Consider the following 20896-nt stretch of genomic DNA (forward strand, 5'->3'; position numbering starts at 1 on the left):
TGCGATGACCTCTAAATGAATGCCGACTTACCTGGGGGCTGTAAGGCAGACATGGTGACTTGTTGGACAGAAGATGGATAGACAGCAGATTTCTTGCTATACTTAACTCATTTCTAGGGCATATAATCAGATAATTTGATTTCTCCAGGGGAAAAAGGAGAATTGTGTCATCACTTAGGTGAGGCAGTATATTATTTGTGATTTCAAACTACCCATAATTTCATTGCAAGAGAACTGACCCAGACTTGCATTTCAGTCTGTGTTTCAGATACAGCTCCTTACTGTAGAAACCAGAATCTTCTGCTCTTTGCTGCTGTAGAATGAGGCTGTGTTTCTTCTCATCTATCCAGTAGTGTTACTGAGCACGCACTCCGAGCTTATGGGTAGATTACTTAGTGGAAATGAAGCGAGGAGGTGGTCCCTGCCCGCTGACTGGTAGAAGAGAATACACTCACAGCACTCCACTCCATATAAAGCGAGACATGAAAATAATTGGAGAGCTGTGGATTCAAATTCAACCCCAGAGGGTGGAGGCAGGACTTGAGATCTAGAGAATAGGAAGGAAAGAATTCTTCTCCTTGTTTCTTTTAACTTAAGAACAATCCCCACCAACATGAATGGGTAGTTGACTCTTAGCATTTATGGTCACTGGGCTTCAATCAAAATGTGGTGTATTTCTTTGTACCACTTTGGGGGTTCAAATAAAAACCACCACAGTCTTGGGGGAGGTTAGGACAGGCTCCGTACCCTCTTATTTTGAGTTGACTCACAGACATGCACTAATGAGCTCTTCGGAACAGCTGATTTGCATTATAGCATGGCAGCATTTGTTAAGTAGGTCTCCCGCTCTGCCAGCTGGCATCAGAAAAGAAAGAGAGAAGACACAGAGTGTGGGATTCAGGCTTTTGCCATCTTGTCCTTGGTAACCGGGGAGGTCCTTGTCAATGTGGTTTTCTGAGTAGCAGCCCTCGTCGGGAGAGAGGGGGAGCTGGCTGTGATTCCCTTGTGACTGGGCTGGAGAGCTGCTGATGGAAGGCACTTCGAGAGTACAAAGCACTCTTGTTTCATGGAGGGGGAAAAAAAAAAAAAAAAAGCCTCTGTAGCCAAAATCTGCTGAAAGCTTTGGGGAAATTGAAGGTGGTTTTCTCTGAAATGTCTTCGTCTTAACCACGTTGCTCTTTCTTGTTCCAGAAACCAGGGAAGTGGTGTGCTATGCATGTTCACATCGCCTGGCAGATTTACCACCACCAACAGAAAGTCAAGGTCAGTCCAGCCTTCCTGGCACAGGGAAGAATGGGATGGGGATGTGAGTGTGTGACCTACTCAGGAGAACCTGCTTAAGGAGGCATTTAAAACAGGTTCTAAAGACCCATAGTCAGGAAGGATCAAGCCCCTCTTGGAAAAGCTACTCAGAAGTCTTAGCTTTTATTTTTTTCCTAGAGTCAGGATCTCACTGTGTTTTCCAGGCTAAAGTATACAAGGGCACCATCATAGCTCACTGAACTCCAGGGCTCACCTAATCTTCCCTCCTCAGTCTCCCAAGCAGCTGGGACTTTAGGCATATACCACCATGCTTGGTTAATTTTTTTTTTTTTTTTTTTTTTTTTTGAGATGGAGTCCGCTCTGTCACTCAGACTGGAGTGCACAGACATGATCTCCGCTCACAGCAACCCCTGCCTCCCAGGTTCAAGCAGTTCTCTGCCTTAGTCTCCCAACTAGCTGAGATTACAGGTACCCACCACCACGCCTGGCTAATTTTTATATTTTTAGTAGGGCTGAGGTTTCACCATCTTGGCCAGGCTGGTCTTGAACTCCTAATCTCATGATCCACCCACCTCAGCCTCCCAAATTGCTAGGATTACTGGCATGAACCACCACGCCCAGCCTTCTGGATTATCCTTGAAGAGGTGCTCCCACTGTGTTGCCCACGCTGGTCTCAAACTTCTGGCCCCAAGCAGTTCTCCCATCTCAGCCTCCCAAGTAGCTGGGATCACAGTGCAAGCCACAGCAGCCCAAGAGATCTGGACAGCAGCCAGGCCCGTGGCTCACACCTCTGATCCAAGCACTTTGGGAAGCCAAGCTAAGCACTTTGGATCGCAGAAGCCCAGGCATTCGGAAATCATACTGTTCATTAGGGAAACCACGAGTGAAATTACAAAACAAAAACAAACTGATAATGCCCTTTTTATAAAAGGTGTTTTGTTCCTCCCCTTTTTATAATTTGGTCATTTTATTGATCCAAAGGGCTTGAATATGGATTAAGTGGTAAAATAAAGCTTTTGGAAATAAAATTATAGCAACCAAGAATAAGAATGCACAAAATACTTTGCATCTGGGAAGAGCTACAGATGAATGTTGGTTTTGGGTTTTTGCAAAAATGGCGACTGGTACATTCTTTTCATTTTCTGGCTTTGGGGAAATGTTGGCATCATGCACGCCCTACATGAAGACGTGGCTGCTGCACTGTCACTGGCCCTCCTGTTGGTCAGTCCCGGCAGGAGCCACGTTCTGGCCAGTTACCTTGCTTTCGTGCAAAGATGATTTTTCTTTTTTGTCTGTATTTTCATCATAGGGATGAATATCTTCTATGATTTGCCAGAGCCTTTATGACTCAGTAGGAAAGAGCTCAAGAACTTCCACAAGTGACTGGCTACAGGATCAGCGCTTGGCTTAGGGAACGAAGTAACTAACAAGTCTGTATTTTACAGTCTGGGTATTTACAGGCTGTGTGATGATGCCGGCATCAGCGGGAGCAAACAAGCAATCCAATAAGCTTCACTGAGTCCATTTCTTCACGAACGAGCTTTTAGTGCTAAGGGCATTTGGGAGCTCTCATGAAAGAAATACAGGAGACCAGTGAGCCAGGACATAGAGCTCTTCGTCCGGAAGAGAATTGTCTTTAAAAGGGTGACATAATTTTTTAAAATAAAACAACCCAAGTCCCACCCACTCGAGAAGCTGAGGCAGGAGCATCCCTTGAGCCTTGGAGTTTGAGTCCAGCCTGGCTAATATAGCAAGATCCCATCTCTTAAAAAAAGAATGAATGAGTAAAAAAATAAAACCTAGTTAAAAGTTAAGCAACAAACCTCAGTAAATGAGGTCACTAAGGTATTTTGCTTTGATTGCCAAATACCTCCTCTTTCTTATGGTATGCGATCAGTGAGTTTGGTTCACTTGTACTTTATCGTTAGGGCAAGTTTCACGGGAAGCCTTGTGGTCTGTCTGAGAAAATGTGTGTGCTCTGAAGAGCTAACTAGACTTTGATGATGAGTTCAATTCCCGTTCCGTTGCGGTTGATGTGGTTAGTGGAACCGTAGGTAAAGCACATCTTCCCTGTAACTTCTGTTAAAAGCGATGAGGGGATGCTGCACGTGCCACTTTAGCAACTTCTCTTCTGTCAAAGTGTCCCCAGTGACTTAAACTTTCATTATCCCAATTCAATTAGAAGGACCTCTTGAACACGAGATAACTGCGTTCATCTTCCCTTTTCAGCAAACTGCTGGTAATCCCCAAGCTCTGTTTTGCTTCCTGGCCCTAAGTTGTGGTTAATGGAACTGTGCTATGTACCATGCAATATTAGCACTAAATAATTTGGCCACCAAATTAAAGGAGGTACTCAAAAGATTTTTATAGATTCATAGTGAATTAGAAGCTTGGTTTTGAGGCTTGGCTATTACTTGATAGTGGGACTTTCATTATAGCATTCCCTGTAGACTTGAGCAGAAGCTGCATCTTCCCTTTCTCTGTAACGTTCATTTACGCATTCCTTTAGTCACTCACCCGGTATTTACTGAAAGAGCCTACGCCTGCAGGTTCCTCACTGTGCTGGGCTGGGGACATGCATCCTTCCTGGCATCCAGTTGTGTAGAGTTCAGTAATGAGTATGTGTATAAAAAGTGAGGAAAGGGCATGTGCCCTCTTACTGGGTATCACTTCCAGCTAGAGGTGCCACGGGTAGGTTTCGCTTTCAATGGTGGTGATGGATAGTGGGACATTGCCTTCAGCAGTAAGAGAATGCCAGACTTCCCTGTCTCAGACCCTCACGCCGTGCTCTGTCAACATAGATGCCCCCTCATGGGGCTTTGCTGTTGCACAGCAGGGCAAGGATCCCTCAGCACATGAGGGAGTTTGAGCTGAGGCTAGAATGAGGCTAAAGGGGCTGAGAGCATCAGATGAGTTCAAGAGATAGGAAGAGTGGCCAGGCACTGTGGCTCACGCCTCTAATGCAAACATGTTGGGATTGCTTGAGCCCAGGAGTTCAAGACCAGCCTAGGCAACAGAGAGAGAGACCTGTCTCTATGAAAAGAAAAATAGCTGGACATGGTGGCATGCATCTTTAGTCCCAGCTACTCAGGAGACTGAGGCAAGAGGATCACTTCAGCCCAGGAGGTGGAGGCTGCAGTCAATTATTATTGTGCCACTGCATTTCAGCCTGGGCAAAAGAGTGAGACCCTGTGTCTTTAAAAAAAAAAAAAAAAAAAAAAAAGAGTGAAAGTGAGAAGCAGGTGCTAAGGGCAGTGAACACCCAGGAGACGGGATGGGGAAGAAGGGAATGTCAGCTGGATTTGGCAAGTCCCAGGACCCCAGGCCCCGGGTGCCGTGCTTGTCTGAGGTGATGTGAAGCCTGTTCAAAGAGAAAGCTGTCAAGAAACAAGGAGGCAGGGCAGTTCTGAAACCATGCTGGTGCAAGAGCCTCCAGCCTAGAGGATGATGTCAGAGACAAAGACTGAGAGGAAGATTTTGAACCAGTTTATACTGCCTAAGAGGATGGTAGGCGGAAAGATTGGCCTGGTGACGGATAAGTAAGAGGAAACAGTGATTTCTGTCCATGATAAGGCTTTCACACAGTCTTTTTTTTTTTTTTTTTTTTTTTTCTTTGGAGACATAGTCTCAGTCACTGCAATCTCCAGCTCCCAGGTTCAAACAATTCTCATGCCTCGGCCTCCCAAGTAATCGGGACTACAGGTGTGCATCACCACGCCCAGCTGATTTTTTGTATTTTAGTAGAGACAGGGTTTCACCATGTTGTCCCAGCTGGACTTGAACTCCTGAGCTCAGGCAGTCCACCCGCCTTGGCCTCCCAAAGTGCTGGGTTATGGTTTACTTACTTGGACCAACCCCCGCCCCCCAACCCTTTCCTCAGGTAATTGCAGTTGTTAGGAAGAGAAAAGGCCTCTGTTAGTTAAATTAATACTCCTACTTTGTTTTTCTTTGTTGTTGCTGTTTTTTAATTATGTAACAACGATCATTTGAAAGTTAGCTTGTAGACATGCAAATATTTCTTTGTAGCTTTGGTTACTAATGTACTGTGATGTATTAGAGTAATAGCAAAGAGTCATTAAACAATTAATTTATACAGATTATTCATGCAGAATTCCTAATAAAATGGTTTACAACACTATTATTTTAAATCTTAAGAAAATGGACCTTTAGAGCAAAATACTGAACTACTTTGGGAGTGGTGGCAGTCTCCAGAAATGGGATATGGTTTTATTTCTCAAACCATTAACTTTAAAGACCAAACGCAGCTGGGTGCAGTGATTCACACCTGTAATCCCAGCACTTTGGGAGGCTGAGGCAGGCAGATCATTTCAGGTCAGGAGTTCAAGACCAGCCTGGCCAACATGGTAAAACCCCATTTCTATAAAAAATACAGAAATTAGCTGGGCGTGGCAGCAGGCACCTGTAATCCCAGCTACTTGGGAGGCTGAGGCAGGAGAATCATTGACACCAGGAGGCAAAAGTTGCAGTGAGCCGAGATCACACCACTGCACTTGAGCCTGGGCGACAGAGTGAGACTCCATCTCAAAAACAGGAAAGACCAAAGGCCAGTGTTGTCACTTGGTGTTTCTGGTGTAGCAGGCTGTGGGCCTGCAGGTCTGACAGCTGAGGGTGGAACGGCTTTCGGACCTCTGCCTTCCTCTCCCAACGCCTGTACCCTTGAGCCCCGGTGCACCGTTCACAGCTCCCGCTCTTCACTGACACCTTTCCTCCTTGCTGTTGGCTCAGGGGTTTCACCTCTTACTCTTCCCCTTGCTGTGTAGAAACAGATGCAGTCAGACCCACATAAGCTGGACTTTGGACTGAAACCGGAGTTCCTGAGCCGCCCTCCAGGCCCCAGTCTCTTTGGAACCATCCACCACCCCCATGACCTGGCACGGCCTTCAACTTTGTTCTCTGCTGCTGGTGAGTGTGGGGTTGGGTCGGGGACCGACCTGAGAAATTGTCCTCAGGTAACTAAATAAATGACGTTCGGGCTCTGTGCTGCCGCCCAGTCACAACCTCCAAGTACACAGTTCATGCCAGCCTGCCAGCTCGCATCATAGCACATCCAGGGAGATGGGCCTTCCTCATTGATACACTCGTTTTATTAAAGGAGGAAGCAGAGATCGTGTTTCCCTCACAGGGATTCACGCTGCTTCCATTCATTATTCGCTTCTATATTAAACCAGCATAACGCACAAGCACGTCCATTGCTATTGGGAAAGATCAGAAGGCTTGCGAGGGCAGATCGGAAGGAAACAATGCCAGGAATTACAGACGGATGCGGCCGCCCTTACTGCGGTGCCCGCAGAGCACTGTAACTTTGCCCCGGCATGCTCGGTCATGCTGTGGTTTGAAGGTCTGAGGACAAAGAGAGCCGGTTAAGGCGGTTGCTGGGAGGATGGTCTGTGATAGGGCGGGTGCGTGGCTCAGTGGCTGGTTTTCTCTGCTACAGAACGTCACACCATTGCCTGGTTGGTTATAGCAATGGAGGAAATTAGGGAAACGGTGTACACACCCAGGTGACCTGTGTACCAGATCTGTAATTCATTTCACACACACTGTCAAGTGTGCCTGAAGATGGGGTGAGGTAGAGAGTGACGATTCACACATCAGAGAACTGCTTATTCCTGCTCCAGGTAGACAGACACAAAGGCAGTGGCTGTAAGGACTGTGAGCTGGATGAGAAGCGCCCTCTTGGTATTGAGGGTTTCTTAGCATTCTGTCTTCTCTACAGCTTTTCTAAGTCTAATTTCTGGTGCACAGAGCTCTCCTCCGTTAACTCTGATGGCACTGTGGTCATTCTGCTAATAACTGCATACCCGCCCTGCTAGGCAGAATGTATTCTTCTGGATATAAGCGGTCAGTGGGCTCCCCATTTCTGATCCCTTACAGGACAGGTTTTTACCGCCATCCTTCCAGCTGCCACCCCAGGCTTTTATCCAAGACTCACTGTTGGTAGACTTCTGGCTCTTCTGTTCAGGAAGAGAGCAGCACCCACATTGCAAGGAATCATCCTTATAATGGGCCTTGGCGACCAAAGCACGTGACTCCTCCTGGAGGGGAGATGGGATTGGCTAAGGTCTCAGGTTTTTCTCTGTCAGTTCTGTCTGGGGACATATTTGAAGGCTCTGTTACCATGGCACCTAGGCACTGAGACAGGGCTACATTAAGAGCAATTTTTGGAGAGAAATAGAGAGATTTCTCTCTGGCTTCCATTTGAGCCAAGTGGATGAATTGGCTTCTTTTGCTTCAATAATTCTGGAACTGCAAGGCACCCCTGGGGGCCCTGGGCTCAGCAAAGCTCTGGTCTTCATTGAAGCATTAATTAGCTTGCACTACACAGACAGTATGTGGCCAAAATTTTATTTAGCCGACAACACTGCTAAGGCCTGATGAATATGCTGGCATATATTCACTTTGTGGAGGCGGGCTATCATGTTTACACTTCCCAGGTGGAAAATAAGCCACATGCAGGGCTGGATAGAGAACCCCTCAGGTGCCTTCCAATTCTGAGCTTCCATGACTGGGATGATCTTCCTCCTGTACTGCCTGGCTTCCTATCCAAACCCAGGCCACATGACTTTTGCAGCCCAGGAAATAGCAATCCAAAACAAAAATCCAGTTAACAGAGTGTAGATAGTGACAGCCCCCCTACATTTAATCCATTTTCCTAAGGCGATATTTGTTTATAGGAACTTAGACAAAATGCAAAGGCTTGTGGAACAGTTATTAGTAAATTCATTTATCCAGACCCTGTTTATACTTCCATTCTGGAATATAATCTTTTTTTTTTTGTTTTTTAGCATAAGGTATGTTGGATTTTGCCCAAAATGGTTATTTGGTGAAACTTGTAATCGATGTGTATACCTTGCACATACTTAAGAAATCTAGCCATTTTCATCTTGCTTTTGGGTGCTAATGCCAAAATAAACTAGAGACTTCTTCAGATGACCTTGGCAAACCTCTCGTCTAGGGCAAAGCCTGCCTTCAGGGAGCTATCCTCCTTAGGGAGTAAGTAGCCTCATATTAACAAGCCCATTTGGTGCCCTAAGCCTTTAGAAATGTCCTTCCCTGATTCACTTTTCTCTCTCCCTCCTTCGTTCCTTTCCCGGCTTTCTTCAAGCAGAGGTTTAGAGGCATCTTCAAGAAATAGCCATTAAGCAGAACACAGAGTAGAGGAGGAAACGTGGATAAAAAGAAAACTGAAGGAAACCACTGAAGTAGACCTGAGTTCCCTGGCAGGCAAAGCAAAAACCTGTCAGAGTCAGTTGTTGTTATAAGATATTTAGTGCCCCAAAACATAAGGATCGACCAGCTTTTCCTGGCATTGAAAACTGAGAGACATCAGAGGACTTCATCTCCTAAAACCTAATTTAACTCACTATGATGAGTTTCATAGAGTTGGGCCTTACAGTATCCTTCCATGTGGGTGCATGTGGACTAAGATACTCCTCAGGAGAAGAGATTCTGCAAGGTTGCGGAGCAGCACAGCCGAGACCCACACCTTCAGGACCGCCCCTCCTTAGCCAGGGGTGGTAAAGGGCTGGGTTTCTAGAACCGTGCTTCTCAGAGTGAAAACTTGGTCCTCCGAGACGCTCTGTGAGGAAGGGGTTCCATGACCAAATGTCTCCCTCTTAAGAGGACAAAGGAGCCTGTAAGCTTATTAATGGCTCTGAGAAGTCCTTCAGTACAGAAACTTGCTTAGCTTTCTTCAATCCAGTGTTTCTCCAAGCTTACTTGGCCCAGGACCCTGGGCAGTTGTCACTGTCTTTGTAAGACTGTGTGTCATAAGCTTAAAAAAGACACAGCTCTTTCTGGTGGTGGCCAGCCACACGGGGAAAGAGGAAAAGGGATGATTTGTTTTCTGCTTCCTAACAAAAACATGTTCTTTTACCCTGTGTCTTGCCTGCGGGGCCTGGGTGGACTTCAGCTGTGACCTCCCTTGAACCTGTTTTCTCACGGGGCCCTTAGGCAAATCGAAGCCAGCTGCGTCTTCGAAGTGGGCTTTTTGTCAACTCTGGTTTTGTTATGTTTGGCCTACCAGGTGCTGCACACCCAACGGGGACCCCTTTTGGGCCACCCCCTCATCACAGCAACTTCCTCAATCCTGCCGCCCACCTAGGTGAGTTACCCAAAATAATGGGAACGGGGTTGTGTGCCTCAGGCAACCTGCCACGCTTAGCATGCTCCCGACGCAGCTCCTGGCAAGCCGGTGGGCGTCCCAGGTACCTCACTCACCGCTGAGGCAGGAGATGGTGCTCTCGGGAGTTTCCGCATGTCTCACAGCACATTCTTCCAGTCGTAGAGCTGTGCTCAGCAGTGGTCCTGCCTACATTTACCGTGGTGCGGTGGGCGGGAGCCATTCCTTGGTACCTCAGGGAATCCGAGTTTACAGCAGCCTGTTCCGCCCACTGGAAGGTGGTGAGCTCTCACCCCGTAGTGAAGGTCACTAGGGAGCGGAAAGAAACACAGGCTGCCGTTACAAAGATGCGCTACTCCACACCTCGTGCCCGATTACCGAGTGTCCCCCAGTGAAGGCGCATGCTTGGTGTGGCCTGGGTGTAGTCGGTCTTTTCTGCACGTGTACGGCAGGTGCAGGCATTGGCTCGCGCACCTTTGGAGTTCCATCGTGGATTCAGATGCCACCTCCCTGTCTGTTCTGTTAGTACCCTGGGGCTGCAGTAGTGCCCCCACTGGGTAAAGGAAGAGTAATGCAGAATACAGGGTTCTGGAAGAAGAGCCTTCAGACATGTGTTGCTAACCCTAAGTGTAATGCACACCTTTGACGCCATCCAGTAGGAGAAGCGGGACAGGCCGGGTCAGGGTGTAGAGAGAGCAGGGATCCCGCGTCGCCTTCCCTGCTCCCAGGAAGCTCCGGCTTCCTCGCTCAGCAGAGCCCGTGACCATTTCCTTCTTGCCATCTCGTTTGCAGAGCCTTTTAATCGGCCGTCTACATTCACAGGCCTAGCAGCAGTTGGTGGCAATGCCTTCGGCGGACTTGGAAATCCTTCCGTTAGTGAGTACCTCTAACTTTTAAAAATCTGCCTTGGACTCTTTGTCTCTGATCTGCATATGGCTCAAGACCTTTCTAATGAAAGGAAACTGCTCCGGGGGTCCAGTGCGGGTTATGTCACGGCAAAAGCGGGCCTTCCCAGGGGGTCGGCTGGAGGCGTGCAGAGCCACCCCGTGAGGGCGGCACGCTCTGAGGGGCAGGAGCGGCAGCGTAGTTGATCCCCGCAGCGCGCTCCCCCAGGTGTGGCGTTCCACCCACACTCCACCTCGGCCCTCCAAAGATTTTGGCTGCAGCTCACTTTAGACATGAAAGCAATAGTTACATTTCATCTTGCCCTTGGCATTAGTGGGACTGAAAAAAGCGCAACGAAAAGTAACAGGAAGATAACACCAGGCTCAGGATAATGAAGGTTTGGCAGCGTTTCATTCTCCATCTGGGAGGACCCTGCGGTTTTCTACTGTTTAAAACACCCATCTCGATGAGGAGAAGAGTCACAGCCCCATCTCACGTTCTAAACAGTAGTCACTGAATACACAGTTGTTTTCATGCCACATGCCATCTATTCTGGGTACAGGAAGAGCCAAAACGTGTCTCTGAGCCTACCGTCTTTAATTAAAGTACAGCAAGGAGACCTGTGTGTGTGTCTGGTGACACTTGAACAGGACAGTGGTGGGCAGAGAACACCGTGCCTTCTGCTCTGAGTTCATTTCGAGTCACTAATCCCGATCCCACCATCATCCCACACCCTCTGCATGCCTGGAACGCCTGCATGCACCGGATATGCTCAGTCAGGTCCTCCCGTTACCCGTGTGGCCCCTTTGCCTGTTTAATGTCCCCGGCCTCCACCTTTGCTTTTGGTTTTAAAGAGAAAAGCTGTGAGCTGCCTCTCCAGCGCAGGACGAGACTTCCTCTAATGAATCTGTCAATCTCCTTTCCTTTTCCAGCTCCCAATAATATGTATTCATTTTAACTCTGAATGCTGTTAACAGTTTTTTGGTAAGTACCTTCATTACAGCAGATTATATAATTTCTCTTAAACCTTTTTGTTCTCCACTTCACCATTTCAGCACCCAACTCAATGTTCGGCCACAAGGATGGCCCCAGTGTGCAGAACTTTAGCAATCCTCACGAACCCTGGAACCGGCTGCACCGAACGCCTCCGTCGTTCCCGACCCCTCCGCCCTGGCTGAAGCCAGGGGAGCTGGAGCGCAGCGCGTCCGCTGCAGCTCATGACAGAGATAGAGATGTAGATAAACGAGACTCCTCCGTTAGTAAAGATGACAAAGAAAGGTACGGAAAGAAACCGCTCTCGAGTCCCCACGGGGGAGCCTGCTCTGTGCCAAGTACCAGTGGGCCCGGCCGCCCACCCTCCCCGTCCCAGCCTCGTGCTCCTCCCCACAGCCAGTGCCCGCAGCCCCCGTGGTCCGTAACGTATGTGACCGTAGGAGACAGCAGAGCTAGACAGATTCCGGTCTCAGCGGCAGTTACTCAGCAGCACGTCCCGAGTCCCTGTTAGCGTGTCCAAACAGAAGTCTTTCTCCAGGAGACAGGGAGTCGGAGCTCCGGGCCAGACACACACAGCATGAATCAATTCCATATTTGCTTTCAAGTCCGTGCAGTCCATTAAACCATCCATAGGTTTTGCTCGCTCTTTTCCTCTCTTTTTGTTTTCTTTTAGAAAGCCATGTTTGCATTGCCTCATATTTTTCTCAAATTTCGTTCAAACGCAAAGCCTGGGGCTCACAGATGACTAATACGATTTTACTCACTAGATGTCGAGAAACGTCGACAAGCAGTGTGGGTTTGGCTTCAGTTTCACTAGAGGATAATTAATTTTGTTAACTGTTGTCTCTGCACTTGGTGACCCACGCCTAAAAAAGAAGTAGCCTTCAAGAGGAAATGTCTTGCCATATTTTTTTCCAGAGAATATCATACGCATTCTTGACAAAATGTCTTTTTTCTTTCTTTAGGCTATTTTCACTTTAAATGAACTGATAAGGAATGCACAAATATGCTTGACAGAAAATACCTAATCCCAATTTCTTTGCAATACTTACTTAAGATTCAAATTTGGTCCAAATCTTTACTGTTTCTTTTCTCTCTCTCTCTCTCTCTGTGTGTGTGTGTGTGTGTGTGTGTGTATTCTAGTAATTTAAAAGAATTCAACTTTGCAGGCTTTAAATGGGGAGGATTAGTAGATACTTATCACAGGCCATCTTGCAGGCTGATAAAAGAAAAAGACATTTTCCTTCAAGGCAGTATGATAACAATCTCTTAACCACTGGGAGGAACCTTTATGCCATTAGCTCTGAGCTGCAAACTGCTGAATGAGGCACGCCGAGCAGCTAACCTGGCAGACCCTAGGCGTGAGCCATCCGTACACAGCCCGTCACTGGGTGCAAAGCAGGACGTGGCCACCAGACCTCTGCGTAGTTTTCTGGATAGCATCAAACTGGCCTCCTGGATTCAAGTCAGGAGGCTTAATAAAGGAAATATACTCTTCTTCCATACTTACCGTAAAAGTTGCTCCTCTTCTCTGCGTGTGGGCAGGAAACAGCCCTTAGAGGAGAGAGCCGCCTGCATTCTCTCACTGTGGTCCTCTGTCCTTGCATGCCACACCAAGCCCGCGTGGCAGCCTGCTGCTCTCAGCTTTGCCATGTCTATCTTGGCGCCATCCCCAAGACTTGCCTGGTCTTACTTTTATCTCCAGTTTTACCTTACTGTCATTCCGTTTGTTCTGGCATTTTCTGCCCAGTACCCTTGAGCCGGCCATCCAAGACCAATCTCTCAAATGCTCGTCTGGCGTCTTCACTCACAGCTGCTCTCAAAACTTGTTTCTGATGTCCCCGTGAGGTTTTGTTTAGGGACCTACTGCCTTCCCTCTGCCCTCCCATGACCCTGCGGCTTTCTGATCCTATCTGGTCCGCAAGTGCTCTTCGCAACCCCACAGTCCTGCAGCTGTGGCTTCCTTCTGAGCCTCCCTCACGTGCTGTGTCTGGGAGATGGCTCCCTATCTAGTTCTTTGCTCTGAAATAGGTCACCTGTCCCTGTGAGGAGCAAGGCACTCCTGTGACACGATGTTGAACTCTTCCTTCCACGGGCTCTGTGTTGCAGAGTTGGGCCAACAGTGATACTTGGCACTGGGCTCTTGGAGCGTTGTTCTTGACACTAGATGATCCTGAGAGTCCACACAGTGGGGCTAGCCTGCCACATCACTGCCTTCTTGGCTTCCTGGAAGCTCTTCCTCTGTGCTCTTGGTTGAGGCTCTTACATGCAGAGAGATTCTTGCTCCCGGCAGAGTCCCCTCGCCCTCCTCCCTGGTCCGTCTCCCCCATTAAGCTTCCTCTGAAATCTAGGTAAGTAGGATGAGGGGCTGGCTCTGCTCTGCGACCATGGGAAGCAGTCCCAAGACTGTCCTCTTCACACCACCATTTCACCCGCAGCCCCTGCCCGCCCGACTCCCCCGTTTCATCCGCATCCTTGTCTCCCGTCTTCCCCAGGGAAAGCGTCGAGAAGAGACACTCCAGCCACCCTTCACCAGCACCTGTCCTCCCGGTGAACGCCCTGGGACATAACCGCAGCTCCACCGAACAGATCCGGGCCCATTTGAACACTGAGGCTCGGGAGAAGGACAAACCCAAAGAGCGGGAGAGAGAGCACTCGGAACCCCGCAAGGACCTGGCCACGGACGAGCACAAGGCGAAGGAGGGCCACCTGCCCGAGAAGGACGGGCACGGCCACGAGGGGCGCGCCGCAGGCGAAGAGGCCAAGCAGCTGGCCCGGGTGCCATCCCCCTACGTGCGGACCCCCGCGGTGGAGAGCGCCAGGCCCAACAGCACCTCGAGCCGGGAGGCTGAGCCGCGCAAGGGTGAGCCGGCCTACGAGAACCCCAAGAAGAGCTCCGAGGTCAAGGTGAAGGAGGAGCGGAAGGAAGACCACGACCTGCCTCCGGAGGCCCCACAGACCCACCGGGCCTCAGAGCCGCCGCCTCCCAACTCCTCGTCCAGCGTGCACCCGGGGCCTCTGGCCTCCATGCCCATGACGGTGGGGGTGACGGGCATTCACCCCATGAACAGCATCAGCAGCCTGGACAGGACTCGCATGATGACCCCCTTCATGGGCATCAGCCCCCTCCCGGGTGGAGAGCGCTTCCCGTACCCTTCTTTCCACTGGGACCCCATCCGGGACCCCTTGAGGGATCCTTACCGAGAACTTGACATTCACCGGAGAGACCCGCTGGGCAGGGACTTTCTGCTGAGGAACGACCCGCTGCACCGGCTCGCGACTCCCCGGCTGTACGAAGCCGACCGCTCCTTCAGGGACCGGGAGCCTCACGACTACAGCCACCACCACCACCACCACCACCACCCGCTGTCGGTGGACCCTCGGCGGGAGCACGAGCGGGGAGGCCACCTGGATGAGCGGGAGCGCTTGCACATGCTCAGAGAGGACTACGAGCACACGCGGCTCCACTCCGTGCACCCCGCCTCCCTGGACGGACACCTGCCCCACCCCAGCCTCATCACCCCAGGACTCCCCAGCATGCACTATCCCCGCATCAGCCCCACGGCGGGCCACCAGAACGGACTCCTCAACAAGACGCCTCCGACAGCAGCGCTGAGCGCGCCTCCCCCGCTCATCTCCACGCTGGGGGGCCGCCCGGTCTCTCCCAGGAGGACTACTCCTCTGTCTGCGGAGATCAGGGAGAGGCCTCCTTCCCACACGCTGAAGGATATCGAGGCCCGATAAGCCGAGAACAGGAGCACTCACGAGGAAGAAGAAACCCTAGGCAGACACCAGGCCAGGCTTGAGAGAGAGAGAGAGAGAGAGAGAACTCCTGCATCGCTCACACGGACTTGGGGGGAAGCCCCACCTCTTCCCCTTGTAGAAATGTATAGACTCCGTGCAGATTTTGAAATGTTTTGTATATTATAGGTTGAGATTTTTCAGCTCTTTTAACCCAGTCACATGTCCCCATGTCTCCTGCTTTTTGTTTCTCGTAGAAAACTTTTTGAACCAAAACAGTGAAGATGACAACACACGCCCATTGGATGATCATTGTGGGGGGGCGGGGGGGTGTCCACACCGCCATCCATCATGCAAAACTTTCAGATGAGGTGGGACGGCCGTGTACATAGTTACTGTAAAAAGAGAGTGCTTCATGAGCTAATGGTTCATATATGCAAATGGGTAAGACGAAAGCTTTACTTTGTACAAATGTAAATAGATAAAGATTAAGTAACATAATACATTAATACTTCTTAAAATGTGCTATTTGCAAACTTAATATCAGTGAACACAGTCGGCTGAGGCCGTGTTCCCATATATTGTTATAGACAGCTAAACCCTTCAACTATGCAATGAATGTTCGGGCTTTTCACAAAAGCCCGCCTAACTCAAAGGAGCCTTTTCAGACCCATTTACAACATACTTAAGGTCATATTTTCCCTGAACAAGCGCTTACACGATATGACTGTTTTCCTTGTTTTTTTTTTTGTTTTGTTTTTGTTTTGTTGTTTTTTTTTTGTTTTTGTTTTTGTTTTGTTTTGTTTTTTCAAAAGGAGAAACATCCTATTTTGCAAATTGGACCCCAGGCTGGAACTTTGCATCTGAAGTTGCCGCTTGTGGGCTTTGGGGTAAAGTGCAGCCCCAGAGAGGTAACTGAGGACGTGAGCAGCCGGTGCCGGGGAGGATGGGGTTTGCCAGATGCCAAAATCAGGACGGGTGGTGGTGTCGGACAGACACGCACAGGTCGCCAGTGACTTCACACACACCTCATGTGAGAGCCATGCTTTTTTTAGTGTGTCCTCTTTCATACCTGTACACGCTTCCTCGTGTTGTAATGAGATTTACTTACACCCAAACAGATCCTGAAAGAAAGCTTCCAAGTTTTCTCAGATGATGGATATGTTTTCACTGTTTTCAATAACCGACCAGTGGAAGGTGCACGTTTCCCAATGTAAGGCGCTGTATTCCAGCTGGCGAGCGAGTCTGGGGGCAGCCGTGACAGGCCAACCTTGTGGAGCCATCGCGAGTTAAAGAGCGTGAAAGATGGCAGAAAAAAAGTCTCGTGTGCGAGTGTGTTTTTTGAGTTTGCATCAATCTTAATGTCTCTTCATAATACTTTTATAATACATTAAGCCTCTTGTCTACATATTTGGAGAGAATATGACTTTACTAGCAGAGAAATACAATATATCTTGTCTACTGGACTGTAAAATATATGTATGAAATAAAATTAGTTCCATTTGGTCTTCTAGTATATTAAAGTGCTATCTGACGTTGTTACCCTGTTTTTGCAAAAAAAGAAAAAAAAAAGTTAACTACAGACCATTGTTTCTAATAAGCAGAGAGATCTATTTTAGTAGTAAACTGAAGGTTTAGTTGTGAGCTTCAGATTTTGTGAACTCCAGATGTTGTGCAGTGTTTTTTTTTTAAAGACAACAACTAAAAAAAATTCCAAGGAATATGTACACTGGAACTGTAGTGGTAGCTTTCAGTATTGTAAAGAGATTGTTCTATACAGACCTTTTTGCTGTTTATCCTGTATGTAATAAAGTCCTTTCTAGAGCCTATGTGAAAAGAAAAGTGAAGCAACTGAATCTTCAGCATGTTCTCATCGGCGGAGCCTTCTTGTGTAATGTAAACTGTGCCATGTTATTAAAAAATGTGAACTAAGCTTCCAGCTGCTTGTTTGTGTGAGATGACCGTCATCGCCCTAGGGAAGAAGGCATGCCTGTACCAGATCGGGCCCTTGAAAAGAAACACCTCAAACCCAGCCCGTGTAAGAACAGAAAGCTCAGCTGCCGTGGCTGGCCACCTATCTAACTCGGTTAGCGTCGCCCCAATGCATTACTGCAAACATTTGCACCCCACACAGTCGATCGTGGTTGGTTGTTTTCCGGAGGGGGGGCGGGAAGGGAGGAGGGTTCTGTTTGTTTTTGTATGTTCCAAATCCTGTAAAAGGCAGGTAACTTCTGGATTTTGTAGGTGTTTGTACAGTGTGGGTAAGTTGGCCAGTCCCATGTGTCCCTCTGGGCTACTTCGAAACTCAGCAAAAGTGTTTGCTTTTCCAGCAGTGATGAGACCTCTGACCGAGGGCCTGCGACAACAGTTTTTGCTTGCTCGTTCTGTGGCATTTCAGTCTGGACTCAGTCGGCCGCATGTTACTTCAGACCTGCCAGATACATGTTTTTCCTGTCTCGGCTTTTCCTCTTTTAATTACGTTGTGTGGCCCTCATCAGTTTACAGTCTCCCTGTCCTCTAAAATCTGTTTTTTTCCCATGATGTTCAGAAAAAAATTGTTAAATATTCTTTTTTTTTTTTTTTTTTTTTTTTTGAGACAGAGTTTCGCTCTTGTTACCCAGGCTGGAGTGCAATGGCAAGATCTTGGCTCACTGCAACCTCCGCCTCCTGGGTTTAGGCAATTCTCCTGCCTCAGTCTCCTGAGTAGCTGGGATTACAGGCACGTACCACCATGCCCAGCTAATTTTTGTATTTTAGTAGAGACGGGGTTTCACTATGTTGACCAGGATGGCCTTGATCTCTTGACCTCGTGATCCACCCGCCTCGGCCTCCCAAAGTGCTGGGATTACAGGCTTGAGCCATCGCGCCCAGCCAAAAATTGTTAAATATTCTTGTATCAACCCTGATGAAATTGCTACTTGGATGAGGTTGGACTGGGTGTTCATATGTTCTTAGGGAAAAAAAACAGAAGTGGTTCCAATCAGCAAGATCTGGGTAGCTGCTGAATGGGAATCAAATAATAGAAATGCTTCGAAATGGGGCTCCTGATTGGAGTGGGATGTGCTGTGGACGCCTGTGGCTTCACAGGGGCGTGGGCTCTGCAGACCCCAGTGCAGTTTGTAGGCTTAAGCTAATCTGGGCAGAGCAGTGACAAACGAAAGCCCTTTTCACTCAGCCCTGTTTTCCTGTTAATACCTGACTCCAAACTGAAGAAAGTAAGAAAAACCTACTGGATTGAAAAACACGGTCAACACTGCGTTTTTGCAGATCAGGCAGTTCTCAGGCCCCTCCTTTGCTATGTATCACCGCTCCAAACATACACCCATTTTGACGTCGCCATCTGCAATGTCGGGACGTAGGAGAGTCAGACTCTCAATTCAGCCACGGTCTTTAATCCCCAGGGCTCATTCATCTCAACCTTTGCATGTTCCCTCCGTAATCACACTCAGCTCCTCAGCTCTGATGGGTACCAGCACCAATTTGATTTCTTGCTACCCTATAGATGCTCTAATTATCTCCCCATCTTTGACTGACAATGATCTTGTTAACTTCTAATGGTACATGACAGGTAAAATAGCGAATGTAATGATGTAATAATTACCACTTTAGATGGATATTTGCCACGGCATTTGCTGTTTATCCATTTTTCTGCCTCAATCAAGGTAGATGAGGGGAAATGAGACACAACTGTTGACATGCTATACATATGTAGCATAAAGAGAAGTTAAAGGCAGAATTTTACGGTGCGGGCAGCCATGCTCTTGTGGGGTGCTAAAGGCCTATGTCTGTATCTGTACTGAAAAACAAATTAGGCCTCAGTGGCATTAAATCGGTTGAAGGAACAAGGACAACAAATGTGACCTGGGCTTTCTCATTTAAAAAAAAAAAAAAAAAAAAAAAAAAAAAAAAAAAAAAAAAAAACTCTGCCATCCTTTTTGTGAATTTCTGAAAAAAAAAAAAAAAATATATATATATATATATATATATATATATATATATATTTTTTTTTTTTTTTTTGAAACCTAGTCTCATTCTGCTGCCCAGGCTGGAGTGCAATGGTGCAATCTCAGCTCACTGCAACCTCTGCCTCCTGGGTTCAAGTGACTCATGCCTCAGCCTCCTGAGTAGCTGGGACTATAGGCATGCGCCACCGCACCCAGCTAAACTTGGTATTTTTAGTAGAGACAGGGTTTCACCACGTTGGCCAGGCTGGTCTCGAACTCCTGACCTCAAGTGATCCGCCTGCCTCGGCCTCCCAAAGTGCTGGGATTACAGGCGTGAGCCACTGCACCAGGCCTGAAAAACTCTTAAACACACAAAGTTTCCTTGCAATAAAATAGGGTTATTTTCCAGATACGAAATTATGTTATCTAAGGCTGTCAATTCCACAACATGAAATTCCTAGTCTTTGCCACTGTCACAAGTACTAAACTAAGATTCTCATATCTGACGCCCAAAATGCTACATTTCTGATGATGAGCTTGGTGGGAAGGGGTCCTTGGGCCACGGTCATGGGGGCTGAACCCACCCCTTGTGCCTTCACATGGTGACCCTGCACACAGGGCCTCTTTGGAACTCAGTTTCCTAATGTGTCAAATGACACAATCTAAACAAAATGAGGGCTAAAAACATGAAGGTCGTAAGCCCAAAATTCAGCATGGTGTGGGTGGAATTTTGCTGCCTGCAGTCCCAGGATTTAGAGAAATGGTGGACTGGGTAGAGAATGGCCCCACAGCCCATACCAAAAGGAAAATAACTTGAAAAACTTCAGGGGTGGCCAGGCACAGTGGCTCATACCTGTAATCCCAGCACTTCAGGAGGCTGAAGCGGGTGGATCACTTGAGGTCAGGAGTTTGAGAGCAGCCTGGCCAACATGGTAAAACCTCCTCTCTACTAAAAATACAAAAATTAGTTGGGCATGGTGGCGGGTGCCTGTAATTCCAGCTACTCGGGAGGTTGAGGCAGGAGAATCACTTGAACCCAGGTAAAGGAGGCTGCAGTGAGCCGATATCACATCACTACACTTCAGCCTGGGTGCCAGAGCGAGACCCAGCCTCAAAAACAACACTTTAGTGGCTACAGACTCTTGCTAAAGATTTGCTGAAATGTTTGGCAGGTCCAAAGGGAGTGGGTGATGCTTCCAGAGCTTCTAATTTGCAGATGTTTCTCATCTGGTGAGGGGAGGGGCGGGGTGGATTAAAACTGCATCTGGTTAAGGCACTCAGAGTATTGTCACAGAATCACAACCTGCTGTTTTACCCAAAATGTGCCCTGATGCTGACATATACAAAGTGAAGCTTAGTCTCGGAGCCTGTATTTGGAGATCTCTGTGGCCTGGAACAGATGCCTTCAAATACTAGGCTTGTGTGCTATACAGTTATTGGGCAAATAGGCCTTAGTTTCCTCATCTGTAACTTGAATTTCTTGGGTGATGTTGAAAGTCCTCTTCAAGCTGTTTGGATTTTGGATTTTGCATCTCTTTTCAGCCTCAATCAGATTTTTTTTTTTTTTTTTTTTTTTTTTTTTTTTGGTAAGAGGCAGGGTCTTGCACTGTCACCCAGGCTGGAATGCAGTGGTGCATTCATAGCTCACGGCAGCCTCCAACTCCTAGACCCAAGGGATTCCCCCACGTGAGCCTCCTGACTGACTGGAACTACAGGTGTACACCCCCACACCTGGCTCATTCTTTTATTTTTTGTAGAGACTGGGTCTCACTATGTTGACCAGACTGGTCTTGAACTCCTGGCCTCAAGCTGTCCTCCCTCCTCGGCTTCCCAAAATACTAGGATTGCTGGTGTGAGCCACCGCACCCGGCCCCCTTTTAAACCTGATTTACCTTCTCACACCCTGCAGTCCAGCGCGGCCGAGTGA

The 20896-nt window shown here is 48.1% G+C and overlaps 1 protein-coding gene across 5 annotated transcripts in view; it reads left to right on the forward strand.

Moving 5' to 3' along the window:
- AUTS2 (activator of transcription and developmental regulator AUTS2) overlaps nt 1-15974 on the forward strand; it is a 1213422-nt gene extending 1197448 nt beyond the window's left edge. For all 5 annotated transcript variants that reach the window (XM_074390595.1, XM_039460391.2, XM_039460392.2 and 2 more), the window contains 6 exons: nt 1192-1263; nt 6045-6186; nt 9311-9388; nt 10199-10282; nt 11347-11569; nt 13780-15974. In XM_074390595.1, the coding sequence (XP_074246696.1) occupies nt 1192-1263; nt 6045-6186; nt 9311-9388; nt 10199-10282; nt 11347-11569; nt 13780-15028 (1848 nt within the window). In that variant the 3' untranslated portion in view covers nt 15029-15974. The remainder of the gene's footprint in view (nt 1-1191; nt 1264-6044; nt 6187-9310; nt 9389-10198; nt 10283-11346; nt 11570-13779) is intronic.
- Nucleotides 15975-20896: the final 4922 nt, after the last annotated feature.

The sequence above is a fragment of the Saimiri boliviensis genome, chromosome 20 (genome assembly GCF_048565385.1).
Source record: "Saimiri boliviensis isolate mSaiBol1 chromosome 20, mSaiBol1.pri, whole genome shotgun sequence".
Taxonomy (NCBI): Eukaryota; Metazoa; Chordata; class Mammalia; order Primates; family Cebidae; genus Saimiri; species Saimiri boliviensis.